The 14,924-nt window shown below is 47.0% G+C and overlaps 2 protein-coding genes across 9 annotated transcripts; one reads left to right on the plus strand and one right to left on the minus strand.

Moving 5' to 3' along the window:
* Positions 1-2,528: 2,528 nt before the first annotated feature.
* Positions 2,529-6,933, minus strand: klhl31 (kelch-like family member 31). Of its 3 annotated transcripts, XM_049008585.1 has the most exons (4): positions 6,808-6,933; positions 4,799-6,001; positions 3,925-4,668; positions 2,529-3,323 (listed from the first exon to the last, which is right to left on the minus strand). In XM_049008585.1, the coding sequence occupies exons 2-3, from the start codon at positions 5,971-5,973 to the stop codon at positions 3,936-3,938; spliced, it is 1,908 nt and encodes a 635-aa protein (XP_048864542.1). In that variant the 5' UTR covers positions 5,974-6,001; positions 6,808-6,933; the 3' UTR covers positions 2,529-3,323; positions 3,925-3,935. The 3 variants fall into 3 exon arrangements, with proteins under 3 accessions (XP_048864542.1, XP_048864541.1, XP_048864543.1); XM_049008584.1 differs by having other exon boundaries at positions 2,529-4,668; XM_049008586.1 differs by having other exon boundaries at positions 2,529-4,668; positions 4,799-6,031; positions 6,808-6,918.
* Positions 6,873-14,636, plus strand: eloal (elongin A, like). Of its 6 annotated transcripts, none has more exons than XM_049008593.1 (11): positions 6,873-6,956; positions 8,606-8,662; positions 8,744-8,856; positions 8,937-9,669; positions 9,739-9,838; positions 9,984-10,154; positions 10,230-10,327; positions 10,902-11,082; positions 11,810-11,933; positions 12,591-12,730; positions 13,897-14,636. In XM_049008593.1, the coding sequence occupies exons 2-11, from the start codon at positions 8,609-8,611 to the stop codon at positions 13,956-13,958; spliced, it is 1,776 nt and encodes a 591-aa protein (XP_048864550.1). In that variant the 5' UTR covers positions 6,873-6,956; positions 8,606-8,608; the 3' UTR covers positions 13,959-14,636. The 6 variants fall into 6 exon arrangements, with proteins under 6 accessions (XP_048864550.1, XP_048864544.1, XP_048864548.1 ...); XM_049008587.1 differs by lacking the exon at positions 6,873-6,956 and adding an exon at positions 7,436-7,531; XM_049008591.1 differs by lacking the exon at positions 6,873-6,956 and adding an exon at positions 7,436-7,531 and having other exon boundaries at positions 12,636-12,730.
* Positions 14,637-14,924: the final 288 nt, after the last annotated feature.

The following is a 14,924-nucleotide window of genomic DNA, read 5'->3' on the forward strand; positions in this document are numbered from 1 at the left end:
TGAGAAGGTGCGCAGTCCAGGATCAGAAATGAATTCCACTTGTGTGCGTCGTTTCTGCCGTAGAAATGTTTGTACTGACATATATTGTCTGATTAAAAAAAAAAAAACATAAAATCACTTTCAGCTTATTAGAGTTTGAATGTTTAAGATAACGCTATTTTCACTAAGGCTGTACAGCGAACACCTCGCTTCTAATACCATGATTAATTTTACATATTGGAATATTACTTTCTTTTCCTCATTCTCCGAGTTTGCTAGAGTCACAATGACTAAGCACATATCTGGATTTAAGATAATGTTTGAACAATGAATTACGCTGCCTGTTGATACGGGCGTTCCCTCATAGTTATTACACCAAGCCTCTCCTTATTCCTTATGATTCGTTCTGATACATAAGCCTATTGATAAGCATTTCATGTTATTCATTTATGCTGCATACAAACTAATTTTTGCGGGATGAATTCATTCACCATTTTACAGATGAATTTGTGGCGTCCCCTTCACTGTTTTACAGATTATCTGTCTCATGATGCTTTATGTTTTTATTTGTAAATTTTAAGTAGGCTACTTTAGCGGTAATCTGTATCGATCTTGGTCTTACGTACATCTGATTTATAAAACTCTTGTTACCTGAGAATTCCGACTCAGTATAATAGATCTATAGAAATGATAATTTAATAATTTAGACTGTCAACAAAGGGAGCGATATAAATTGGACATCTTAACGGAATTTATTAATTTACCATGAATGTTGTTATGCGCGTGCCGGAGATATGGGTCCGGATGAATATCTGACAGGAGCCTGCCCTAATCACGTGCTCTTTCTGTGTCCTGGTGTTCTTGACTGGGATCTGGACTAGGTGATTGCTAATCATCTTAAAGGTACACATAACCAAAATCCATCCATCCATTTTCCAAACCGCTTATCCTACTGGGTCGCGGGGGGTCTGGGGCCTATCCAGGAAGCAATGGGCACGAGGCAGGGAACAATCCAGGATGGGGGGCCAGCCCATCACAGGGCACACTCACACACCAGTCACTCACACACGCACACCTACGGGCAATTTAGCAACTCCAATTAGCCTCAGCATGTTTTTGGACTGTGGGGGGAAACCGGAGTACCTGGAGGAAACCCCACGATGACATGGGGAGAACATGCAAACTCCACACACATGTGACCCAGGCGGAGACTCGAACCCGGGTCCCAGAGGTGTGAGGCAACAGTGCTAACCACTGCACCACCATGACGCCCCCCCATAACCAAAATGTCCCCAGTAATGAACCATTTCCTGCTTGCTCCGGATGCACTGCTCTCTCTGAAGCAGCCATGCTGTACTGGATATCCAGTTTGAGGCGGCCCATCTGGGTAGGTATGTGGAACATCTTATCTCTCTGGCAAGATGGCCACCTGTCATACTGTGGGGGGGCTTCCTAACTCCACGTTTTGGTGGCAGCACTGTCTGAGGTTTGCAGACCGGGGTGTGGTGAGACCTCTGTAGGTGGGTATACTTACTTTTGGTTGAGTGGGTCTGATGGCTGCCATACTCAGGGAGTAGCTGTTGCTGTAGTGAATTGGCTCCTCCCAATTGTTTCTGATGTCACTCCTGTCAGCGAGTGTATCGTGAGACTCAGGCTAATGCTCTCCTTGGGTGTCTTGTCTGTTGTCTCAGTGTATTATCCGACTACACTGAGTGATGTCTCACTGAGGAACATATTTTACTCGCAGCTTCGCTCGGTGGTTGATAGGTGTCCATGAGGTAACACTTCTCTGGTCATGGGTGACTTCAATGCGCCCACTGGCACTGACAGGGCTGCCTGTGAGGATTGTGTCGGTCCCTATGGGTCTGGAGACCGGGGTGAGAGTGGCTTCATGTTCCTTGACTTTGCGAAAGGTCAGGGACTGCGGGTCGCTGGATCCTGGTTCCAGCTCCTTGAGACGCATCATTGGGACTTGGTACTTCAATGCTGGTTGTGCTGCGAAGTAGATCAATTACATCCATGCGAGCAGATGCTGGAGGCTCCTGCTGAACTGCAGGGTCTACAGAAGTGCCCAGTTTGTGAATTCTGACCACAGACTTGTTGTTGCTACTCTAAAGAATCAGCTTAGATCCAGTATCGGCCACTACCTGCTAAGGGAATGAGGCTGGTCAGAGCAGCACTTTTCACTGTGTAGTCTAATCCAGTCTTAATAATCTTCATTTTTTCACCCTGTACTCCTTTACTTTCACATGTTCATTCTTTAGCATTTATTCTTTTTTTTTTCCATAGGTCTCCCCCTCGATGTTCATGGCAGCACCCCCCCCCCCCTCCCCCCCTGCACACTCCCTTCCTCCAGTGTTCCTTTCCTGCACCTCAGTGATTAGAGGCCTATGGAAAAGAGTTGGATTGGCTGGAGTCCAGCCCAGGACACACCAATGAGGAACTTCTACAATAATGAAATATTGTAAGAGCGAAAACAGCAAAGCGAAGGTCATTCCAGGTCGTTGTTTTAACTGGCATTTTTAATGAAAGGCATGACCCTTAGAAAGTAGGATATGACAAAAAAAGTTTATTCTGATTTTATTTACGGTGCAATGTGGAATTTCGGTAATGACAATAAAAACAAGGAAGAATCACATACAGCAGCTCAGCTCTGTCTTACACGTCCTGCTGGAACGTTCACATTTTTCAGTTCGAGCCATGAAATCACTGAAACATGAACTGTCTGAGGGTGTTAGGCGTCACGTTAAAGTAACACGCACGCATCCCTGAGGCAGCCCAGGCTCTCGGCTTGGTTCACTAGTTACTCACTTCAGTAACAACCCCCCCAGTCCACACAAGTGCAGCACATTCAGCCCCCACCCCCTGTCACACTCGTATGATTCCACATTACGCTGTCCTCTGCTGCAAAGTGCTACATTCACATTTTCCTGTCATTTTCATCAAACTTTTAATCTGAAGCTTTGTAGAATTCAGTTGTTCTCTGTTGCACAGCTTCTCAAAAACATTAGCCTGCTCTTTTTGCTTCTTAGGTTTGTGTAAAAAGTGAAAGTGAAGCTGCATGGGAGTAAGAGGCCTGTTCTTTTATCCCAGGCTTGCATTCTTCAGCTGATTTAAGTGACCTTCCCTGTGCCTCATTCCAGCTGGTTACAGTATCTCACAGTTGTGTGGCAGATTTAAAAGAAAAATAGACTATAATTATGCTGCTATACATAAATGCATCTCATAGAGTTTTTAGCTCTATTATCTGAACATAACAGCTCTTGCATCCTTCTCTCATGATTCACAGGATTCCCAGTTTTGCAGAGAGGTCACATGTACATTATTCATGAGTCTGGAGAAACCTGAAAATGCAAAGAGCTGCTGGAGTGTCATTCACGACAACATGGTGAAAACCACTAGCCTACAAAGATGGAGGAATCCCTGTGGACTGTAAAGGGTTGGTGTAGCTACAGCATAAATGTTAATGATGAACTTTAACTGCACACATTGCAACTCCTTCATGTTTTGTCATGAGATCAGGCAGATAAAGACAGAATGTCAATGCAGAATTGGCCCCAGAGGGGAATAAAAACACTCATTTAAGTGTTTTAAACCCATAAGTAAGAAAACACATTTTACTCGTGCCTTGTTCTTTGTGTCAACAAGTCCTGACACATTCAGTTACAAAAACTACTTTTAAACAATTGTGTTACTCATGAAATGCATATAATCTTGAAAATCTCAATCAAAATCAGCCTTGAAGAGCAAACGTTGGTTGGTGAACATTATGTACCTCTAGAAATATTTAATTTAAACTTTTTACACTAATTATAATATTAAATATAACCGAAACATGTCTTCAGTAAGTGGAGTTGGAAAAAAAGATCTTAAATACATATTCAATTAAATAACTGGCTGGGTGGGTTCTGTTCCACAGTCTGCTCCTGATCTACTCGGTCCTACCTGCTGGGCCTTCATATGCTGACGGGCGCTGAGGACACGGAGCTGGCCCGGCTCTCGCGGCTCTTGCGGGTGGGTGTGGTGATGACGCAGCAGGAGATGCCCACAGTGGCCTCGGGCAGCTCGTCGTCCTCAGTCCACTCGTTCAGATCGGGGTTGTACACCTGCACACACTTTTTGTACTTCTTCTCCACCTCATTCCAGCCACCCAAGAGGTAGATCCGATCGGCGAGCGTTGCAACCCCAGCCGTGCTGACGCCGGTGTGCAGGGGTGCCACGTAGCTCCACTGGCCGCTATGAGGGTTGTAGCACTCTACCGCCAGCACATCCACCCTCTCACCGCGCCCCCCCAGCTGGCTGCCCCCGATGACATAGGCACGGTCAGCTATGGTGGCTGCACAGTGCCAGCCCCGGGGTGTGCTCAGGCTGCTCTTGTCCTGCCATGAATCCGTGGAGGGGTCGTAGGAGCACACCGCGCGGGAGTAGGCGTTGCTGATGTAGCCCCCCGTCACCAGGATCTTGCCGTCAATCACGGTGCTGGCATGGCAGCACCTGGCCACCTCCATGGGGGCCTTCATTTGCCACTGGTTGGAGGACGGCACGTAGCACTCGATGGAGGTCTGCGCGCCTTCGCCGTTGCGCCCGCCAACAGCAAAAAGGAGCCCGTTGAAGGTGTTCAAGCTGAAGTGGGTGCGCTTCTGAATCATGCTGCTGAGGTGGATCCACGTGTTAAACCGGGGATCATACCTGCGGGACAGGAGAGGAACTTTATGCAGACACACTCTGAAAGGTACTAGGTACAGATTAGTTCCTACTAACTCAACTAAAGGTCATGATGTGTGCAATGCCCAGCCCGCCTGATACATCCCAGGCTCACCTGCAGAAGTTGCTGACGGCATGCTTGGCTTGGTTTCTGGCGTCGTTCTGGTCCTCCCCTCCTGCCACGTACAGGAAGCCATCCAGCACAGCCACGCACTGGTTGAAGCTCTTGGCGGGCATCTCTGTCAGCCTGTTCCAGATATTGTCAGCATCCCTGTAGAGGACATCTTTGCTGAGGGACTTCTCGGTCAGAGCCGGTCTCCCGCCCACCGTGAGTAGGACCCGCTGTCCCCCTCGGACCTTGGTTCTTCTCGACTGCAGGATGTTCTGCTGGTAGGGGAGCAGGTGGTAATTCATGGCATCGACGAGCAGCCGGTGGCACTCTGTGTCCTGCATCATCCTAGGCACGCTCTGAACGTGGTTGACGAGATCCGGGGCTGAGATGATGCCAAAGCGGATGTTGGCCAGGAGGTCAGCAGCATACTTCAACCTCTTCTCGTCAAAGTCCAGCCACTTCATTGCGATCTGGAAGGCAGTGATCTCGGAGGGCAGCTGCAAAGAGTCATCCATGAGGAAGTCGCTAATCTGCTCATATGTAAGCTTCAGGAACTGCTCCATCTCAGAGAACTCAATGAAGTTGCTCCGCATGAACTTCTGTACGGCCTCTTTGGTGTTCTTCAGATTGTATGTATCAGCGATGTTGGCCACATACATGCAGTTCTCCACGCTCAGCTCCTGCATTAGGAAATCGCTGCACATCTTGACCAGACTATGGATCTGCAAGAAGCTGGCCACCGAGATGGTGCTGCCAATTGTGTACAGGGATAGGGTGAGCTTTCCAGAGTATGCATAAGTGATGGCGGTAGCCAGACCAACAGGGGACAAATCATTGAGCTCCACTTTCTGGGCTGTGGGGTCTCTCTTCAGAGCACTGCGTATGTACTCACTGCAGGAAGCCATTACGACTCTGTGAACACTGAAGGATTTGGACTTGGTGACAACAGTCAGGTCACAGAGAAAGCTATCTTGCCTCATGGTGCTCAGGCCTTCCAGGAGACTCGGGCCATACTCTGGGTCTGTGACTTCAGTGGAGATACAGCTGAAGCCGTTACCACCTTCTAGAAGAGCGTTGAGGCCGTTCATTTTATTGACGGCTCCATCATCTACCAGCATGGACATCTCATTGATGTCTGCTTTGGTCTTCTTTGTGGCCTTGTTCTTTTTGGGGGCCATGACTGCAGTGAGGGGTCACAGCCAAGATCTGCAAGAGGGTTTGCTGGTGTTAATTCTTCTGGACAGTCCAATGCAAGAGCAAAATGGAGAATGCAGTTAAAGATACCGAAGAAGCTGCAAGTCACCAAGAAATTAGTTGAAAATGTGTCCAATACTAATTTAAGACAAAATGTCATATCGTTTAATACACAATTTAGAATAGTACCCGCCCAACATATATAGTGCATGATATTTGGATAATATGATTATTTCAACTGCTGTGAACATATCACATATTTAAGGAATAAAATGATTGTTTTAACGCCCAGTGTGACCGAGCCGCTCTCGACGTTCCTCTCTCTACTCGCATCTGTCACAATTTATCAGCGCAACGTCCCAGAATAGAAACACACGATAAGTCGCCATGTCGCTCTTTTAAAGACTCAGCCTGCTAAATAAATAAATAAAATGAAAAACATTGTGATCTACATGTGTCTTTAACATGAGCGCAATTACACGATATATTGACCAATTTCACAGTTTGATTCCATAGGTCTTAATGAGCAGGCAGAAGGCGAGTTTACTTCCATGTGTGTTTCAGGAAAGCATGAGTCTAGCTGACCTCAGCTGAGATATTATATGTAAAACAAGTACAATAGCTATGTCGCGCACGCAACGCTAAAGGATTCATTCCACGTGATCCAAATATGATATTTCAATGAATAAAAACTAATCTGGAAATTTCCTGTTTTTTTTCCGTTATTTCTAATACCGGTGCATTGCTTTCTCGACCGAAAATACAATAGCAATGTATGGGTCAAACTTCATGAGACTTCAAAATGGTGCACAACTTACCGAAAGTGGACACGAAAACCAGGAGATGAGATGACTTGCAACTCAAAGCCACGGTGGGTGGGAGAGAGAAAGACGGAACGGCCGGACCCCGCAGACCTGACCGGTCTTAACTCCTCCTCTGGGTGTGTGAACCCAGATCAGATTGCGCAGTGAGTACTGGGTCACATTCGTTATCTGCCTCGGGGGCTTATTAGTATAATACTATAACCACTAATGCCCCCTATCTTAATAATAATAACAACAATAATAATAATAATAATAATAATAATTATTATTATTATTGTTGTTGTTGTTGTTAGCAATATATTATTATATCTAAAGCGGTGGTACAACATCATCATTTAATGTGGTTAAAATCATTGTGGTTACTAGTTTTCTTGCATTTTGTCCCATTTGAACAGCCGAATGCTTTAATGTAGAGTCCCCGTCCAATGCGCATCAACTCGTGTTTTTTTTCTTTGAGCAAATTATGAAATTAAATAGTTTATACGGTTAAAACGTCTCCAGTTGTCGCTAAGCCATGAAGGGAATCCGCCGGGAATTTCAGTTTCACTCTAACGGGAAGGTGGCGCTCCACGGCTCTTATAAAACGCCGACCAAAGAGCCCCGGCCCCGCATCGCAGGTGAGGCGTCCGCGGCGGCTGCAGCTATGGCTGCGACTGACACCTTGAAGAAAGTTTTGCGGTTAAAGCTTAAGTTAAAAGAGTCTTCTGAGATGAAGACGGTATGATATTTCCCAGCGTAGGGGCCGCCAATGCAGCCGCTTTACGAAACTACACAGAGAGGCTTTGCGTCATTTCTGCTCAGTTTTCGGGTTTAATTAAGAGGGGAGGGGGGATTACAATGTGTTCATTTATTTGGCTAATGTAAATTCATCTGCTAGTCTTCTTCATACCGACCTGGTAATAAAGGTTAGTCTTTGATCTAGTGTGCAAAGCGTAGCGATCCGGGCAGGTGGATGGGTTGTTAATGAGATTAGGGGAGTTTATTTGCCGGGTTCATTGAGCGACTCAAATTTTGTCGATGACGCCAAAACCATCTAGTAAACCACCCGAAACCTTGATGAAAGCCACCCTGCGTACTGGAGGCCTTCACTAGTATGTGAATGTGCGTTTCGTGCAAACGCTAGTTAAACGCGGCACATGCTTTGTACGTAAGATCGCTAGTTGAAGAAGCGCACGGTGCTGTTAGCTCTCCAGGTAACGTAGCCTGTGCTTCAGAGAACCGCAGAGCTGCTGAGCTCCAGCAGAAGCGTAGGGACCTGAGTTGCAGTCCGTCGGGGGAGGGCTTCTTTGTAAGGTGAACCCCCCCATGCTGGTGAAATCTGATGTCAGTGTGGTTGTGTGCTGGGATGGTCGAGGCTGGCCCTGCTGTTATAACGGTTAGCCAGTGAGGTCAGCTAATTCTTTTTACGGCAGCAGTAGCTGCTGCCATTAGGGCTGCCCATTTATAGAGAGTAGTAAGGGGGGTATTCCCATAGATAGCGCCACAATCTCCCTGCAAGCTCAGCCATTCCCCCTTCCTCAGGACCAGCCATATTTGGCGCTCCTGTGAATGTTTCTGAAAGGTCTCATTATTATCACTCCTGCCTGTTTTCAGTTTTGCAACGTTAAGCACTGTTCCCAAGCTGTGAAACCCCCCCAGTAGGATTACTGCTCTGTGTATTGTAAGAGGCCAAATGTCAGCGGTAGTTATTGTTTCTCTGACGGCTCCCCAAGGCTGCAGCCTTAACCATGGGCTGGGTGTCACACCGCAGTGAAAGCAGGGTGGTTCTTCATGAGCTCGTGTATTTCCTTAGGTCATGAAGGCTCTGAAGAAGCTTCAGGAATTGGACGTCACCCTGGACATCCTTGCAGTAAGTTGGCCCCCCGCCTTGTCTATATAATTGCTATGCATTTCTCAGAGAACCGTCATTCATTGTTAACCCTGTTGCAAGGAAACTGGGATAGGAAAAACTGTCAATTCTCTCCGGAAGCATGGCGATGCTGGAGAAGTGGCTAAGACATTAGTTAACGAGTGGAAGAAGTTGGTTCCAAAGGAATCCACCAGGTACAGTGTCTTGGGTGATATGGTAATGTTTTTAATGCTAGAGTTTGACGAATAAAATGTCTAACACTGTTTTTACTCAGCAACAACCAGGATAATCACGGCTGTGGGAAAGAGAAGATTAAGAATGAGAAGATTAGCAAAGAGGCTGTAGAAGGTGAGGGTTTACCTCAGAAAATGTGCCACTTTGATAAAGGCCAGCAGAGAAATTCAGTCTCTAACTGCAGGAAGTCAAATCAAAGCTTCAAAAAAGAGCAGCGGGTCTCCAGACAGGAACCAAAGGATGATTCTAATGCTAACAAATCAGGTTCCTCAAACAAGCTTGAGTCCAGCACCAAAGATCTGTCTGTCAAAGAAAACCGATCCACTGAACGGTTTAGTGACAAACCTCACGCCCATAAGTACAGGTCTGAACAAGACGAGAAGAGAACCTCTTCTCAGGGGGGAAGAACTAAAGAACTCAAGATCCCTCCCAGGGGCAAACAACTAGACAAAGTCAAACCAAAATCTTTGGATTATAGTAAAAGCAAGAATTGGGGATGTGGCAAGAACAATGAAGATGCTGCAGGGCCAATTGACAACAAAATAAAGGCCACAAAGGGACAAGAGAAGGTTCCAGACAATGACAGGCGGAGTGATGAGGGGTTAGAGACGCCCACCCCGTCTTTCGAATCGTGCCTCAACTACAGTTTGAAGATGCCAAAGAGAAAGAAGAAGCCTTGCAATGACAAGACTGTCAAGAAACTCAAAGCAAGTCAGAGCAAAAGCGCAACTTCAGTCAAGGAGTCCGACTGTGAGACGGAGCCGCCTGAAAAGGTAACGTGGTAATGAAGGCACCTCTGTATATTTTTGTCTTCATGAGATTGAGGACCTTCTCTCTCTTAGGCATCAACTGGGTCAGTAATGGACTTGCTTAATGTGCCCCTGCCGACTTCTCTTCCGGAGTGTGAGGATTTGTCCAATTTCTCGTACTTTGAGAAGAAATGTAAATATAACCAACACATTTTAAAGTATTTCTACTTTTTTTCCCCCCAAAACCTTGGATCAGAAACTGTCCTGTCTGATTGGGATTGTTGTGTGTATATATATTTTTAATGCTTTTCTTAAGGACTCACTGGTGTTAATCTGAGCTCTTTTAGTGGAGGTTGAGGTTTCGGGGGTCTGCGAAGACGCTCCAGTGTTCACCGGTCAGAGGCTCAACAGAAAGATGCAGGTCTACTCAGGATCCAAGATCGCTTATCTCCCAACCATGATGACCCTGTACCAGCAGTGCATCCGTGTGCTGCAAAACAACATTGACCGTAAGCAATGGGGTAGACTGTACCCCTCTGGGCCCACTGCATTGTGGGATTGTAAGGTGGTGTAATCTCTTCCAGTGCTCCATGAGATCGGAGGGGTACCGTTTGATATTCTAGAGCCAGTACTGGAGCGCTGTACCCCGGAACAGCTGCTCCGGATTGAAGGATGCAACCCGGTAAGGATTACCAGCATGGGGGGTGCCTGCGGATAGTGCCATGCTCCCGAAGCCTTTTGGAGGGGGTCTCCGGGGGGCCATTTGCTTCTGGTCTGACACACCTTTGGCTATTTCGATGAATTTGAACTTTTCTTTGTCTACATTCTGTATAAAAACACAGTCCATGCCAAATCCTTTGGGTCATGTTTGGGTCCTGAGCTGTGGCAGTGCCTCATCAGTGACGCGTCCTGAGCTGTGGCAGTGCCTCATCAGTGACGCGTCCTGAGCTGTGGCAGTGCCTCATCAGTGACGCGTCCTGAGCTGTGGCAGTGCCTCATCAGTGACGCGTCCTGAGCTGTGGCAGTGCCTCATCAGTGACGCGTCCTGTGCAGTGGCAGTGCCTCATCAGTGACGCGTCCTGAGCTGTGGCAGTGCCTCATCAGTGACGCGTCCTGAGCTGTGGCAGTGCCTCATCAGTGACGCGTCCTGAGCTGTGGCAGTGCCTCATCAGTGACGCGTCCTGAGCTGTGGCAGTGCCTCATCAGTGACGCGTCCTGAGCTGTGGCAGTGCCTCATCAGTGACGCGTCCGCTTAGGTTTACATCGGTGTCACCGATCACCTGTGGGAGCGACACTGCCAAAGGGAGTTCAGGAATGAGAAGCTGGAGGAGTACGAGTCCTGGAGGGAGATGTACCTACGGCTGTCCGAGGAACGCGAGAGGAAGCTGAAGAGGCTGACGAAGAGCATAGTTTCTGCTCACTCTGGGAAACCTAAAGGTGTGTCACCTTCACTCCCTCCCTCGAGGTCTAACAGCACCAGTGTTACTAATAAGCTGATAAATATTCCAGATTTGTAAGGGGATTTTGCAGCAGACTGACAGCCTGGTATTCTGTCTTTCATGCAGTGTAGCTTTTGTCTGTTACTCCAATGAGATGTGCAGCAGTTGTCCTGGATCCATTAATGGTGTGAATTTTGGTGTGACGGGTGCGTGTCTAACACACGTGCTGTCTCACACAGATCTGGCCATCTGTCGCCAGACCCTATAAATAGATTTAAACAACTCTGGCTGAACGCTGACCCTGCTGGTCAGAGATACAACTGGTCTAACAAGATCAAGGACCTTGCTGTACTGTCCCATTTCCGAATTCCCTTCTTGCTATTTCCTCCTATCTATGGTATTGTGGTCCAAGATCGTTTTTTTTATATGTGGGTGTTGCTTTGTGTGGAAATGCATTCTGGGGTAATTCATGCAGAATACTGATGTCTGCTGCATGCATTTTAGCTTGAACCTGACTCTCCCACACTAAATCATTCCAAACTATGAAATCCTGCCCTTTGGTGGCTCATATTTAGTTTTTGCACAGTATAAACATGCATGATGTCGTGCATAAGCGATGATGCCACCTGTTTATCCCAGGACAGAGCAGGCTTGATCTGCTTGTGGGTCTGGATCTATCAGCTTGCAGCTTGCACTGCCAGTGTTGGGTCTCTTCCTTCCGCCAGGCCGGCAGGTCAAGCTGGCATATATTCACTCTGTTGCCAAGCCACCGAGGAATGTGAGGGTCCAGCAGGAGATCCATGGAACAGCAGGACCTCTCCCACTGCCCCATGCCCTGGACAAGCTCAGGTCAGTCTGAACGCCAGCTAGGCTGGACACCAACGCCTGGCAGCAAGCACCCTTTTGTATTGTTTTGCATGACTGGTAAATTCCTTTGTCATTGAACGTTTTTAATTGTCTGTGGTTTTGAATCGGATGATAAGGAACCAGGATGTAGGTAGGATAGGAGACTTTGGTTTGAGATCTTCGCTGTGCATGTTTGGATTTTGTGACACCCCCCCCCCAGCTAGCAAGTTAGGCGATTTGTTTGTAAAAGTTGTTCTCACTGTAAAAAATAAATAAAATGGAGGCCAGAGCTGGTGAGAGCTCTGAGAGATGGCTTTGATGGCATCTGAACAACTGAAAGGGGGTTTTTGTGGCCTGTGCTTTGTAACTCCTGCCCCCCATTAGTCGTACACCCTCCCCAATACTAGCATGTGGTTGCTCCTTGTAAAGGCTGTAATCTTGCGCCATCTGAGTTATGGCTCTGTGTAGGAATAGCTGGTTTTACTGAGAGTTATGGATCTTCATCAAATGTCCACTGAGTAATCTTCTGCTGTCCCTTTTGTGACATGTGATTACTGGCAATGATTAGAGGATCCTGCTGTATAGTACAGCTACCCCCCCCAGGCACTGATACTCTGCTCCGTAACACCGGTACTCTGCCCATTCTGATTGGCTCACTAGGCTGATTACAGGCACTGATACTCTGCTCCGTAACACCACACTCAGCAGCATCAAGCCAAGCTTTGGTGAATCCAGCAGGTCCTCCGGCACCGGCCCTGGTCCTGGGTCCAGCCAAAGTCAGGACCCCAGGAAAATCAAACGTGAGTCTTCACTGGTACCCAACTTCTCCCCCTCACTTCATTCCTGCGTTCAGTGCAAACTGCTGTAAGCAGAATGCTGTAGGTTTTTCTGTCCTCCAGGATAAACCTGCTATATTAATTATCCAGTGGTATTTAATGTCTAGCTATATGTGGCCTTTCGAGTAACAGGTTAGAGGAGTGGGGAGCTCATTCAGTGTACGTGCTGCGTGCTGCCCCCTGCTGGCCTGGCTACATTTGCATTTTGCCAGCATGCTCTACTCCCCAGTGCGATTTCCAGGCCTCAGAGTCCCGCTTTCTGGCTCCCTGCCACTTCCCAGGTTTTTGGGCTTCTGGGGTGATTCTAGGGTTTTTAAGGGGGAGAACGAGGAGCCATGATTCTCTCCATGATTCATAGAGGGCCAGGTGTATCATTGGCTGATGTTTTGAATTGAGTAACTGGGGAGGGGGCACCCTGAGGGCCGGTGAGCTTTCAGTCAGGGCCAGTGTTGATGTCAGATCTGCCTAACATCTGACGTCTGGTTATTTCAATTCTAATGTTCCTCTTCGTGGAGATTGGGTTCAGTCGGATACTTGGAATCTCCTCCAAATGAGCCACGGTGGTTATCGGGTTGGTTAAATAAAACTGGAAGTGGTGAGATTACAGGCTGCCACTGACACCTGTGGTCATGGGGGTGGTGTAGGGTTTCCGTCCCTGGTGCCAGCCTCAGTGCTCTTTACTGGGCTGAGCTGAACGGTGCCAAGAGAGATGTGACTCTGCTGCAGCGGCCAGTCTGCCCAGCCTGAGTGACAGCACCCAGTATAGGATCCTGAAACCTGCCGTGCGTGTGGGTGGGTGGGTGGTGGCTCTTTAAACTGCAGGCTTCAGCAGTTCCATGTTGGTGTTGGGAGAACAAAATCTGTGTCTTATCTCCTTTAATTACAAAGGAAGATGGTTATGTTACCATGACTGGGTCTCTAGCAAATGATCACATTACCTATGAGAGTGTGAATTATGTGGCTTCAAATCACGATGTAATTCCGCTTCAGATCTGACTGTAGACCGAGTGGCATGACTGGGGGGGGGGGTGTTTTCTTTGATTTGCTGTGCTTTTTCCTTGCTGTGACATGTGTTGCTTATAGGCGGTAATAAAAGGCAGTAATTATTCATGCTTTAATCCCCCTCTTAGGGGTTGCACCTATGATGGCCAAGTCCCTGAAAGCCTTCAAGAAGCAGCTCTGTCGAAGATGATCGCCCCTTGGAGATGGCATGCTTAAACATCTTAAGTACCCTGAAGCCTCCAACACTCACACAGTATGGTCATCCATACACTTTTTTCCTTTGTTTGGTGGTTTCAGTCATAAAATAAATCAAGTTTAAAAGTACTAAAGTACAATTTGGCCTGTTCTCAGTATCTTTTATTCATGGGCTCTTTAAACTGCAAGTACATGTTTCTACTTATGGAACGTTTGAGTGTCTACGGTATGTAGTGCGTATCAATGGGATTTTAAACACGACCGCCCCCTAGTGGCTACAGAGTATAAATGACTGGTTAATGTGCGTGGTTAGGGAGGGTGCGCTGAAGTGTTGAACTAGTTACTGGGAGTGTTCTACGTGTAGAATTATGTAGAATGCAGTGCAAATAGACATTTATTTCAACATTTTTGAAATTTTAATTTGGTAGAATGAACTTCTCAAGTTTCTGGTGCTTAACCTTCGCATTCCCTCCTAACCGAAAACGCAAAGTCCTGAAACGCGCCGCAGTGTGTTTGAGGGTCTTACTTGTCGTAGTGCAGAAATGTTACGTATGGAATGTTAAGAATTCAACCTGATTCATTTCTAATCTAACAGTTTAGTTAAAATAACAATGTAACACAGTATGTAGAAATGTGACCATGTTTGAAAATAAAGATGTGGATGGGAACTCTGCGTGTGCTTCCCCCGTACTATGTTCCTCTGTTTTGTGGATTTCATGACATTTAAGGCAGGTTTTCCTCAAAGTTTGGTCCAGTTTGCACAATGATGCTGTGGTTTTTCTAACTGCATGGTCATTTGGGAGAAGATTTTGGAAATTATGCAATGCATGGAATTTGGAAATGATATGAAGTACGATATCGGAAGCAGGGCGAAGGTGCCGCTGGATGTGAGGAAAAGCTTTTGCGCGTTTTCTGCTTTCTAACTGATGAAAGCCATCGGGCTGGTGAGTACACTTACTGT

The sequence above is a fragment of the Brienomyrus brachyistius genome, chromosome 3 (assembly GCF_023856365.1).
Source record: "Brienomyrus brachyistius isolate T26 chromosome 3, BBRACH_0.4, whole genome shotgun sequence".
Classification (NCBI taxonomy): Eukaryota; Metazoa; Chordata; class Actinopteri; order Osteoglossiformes; family Mormyridae; genus Brienomyrus; species Brienomyrus brachyistius.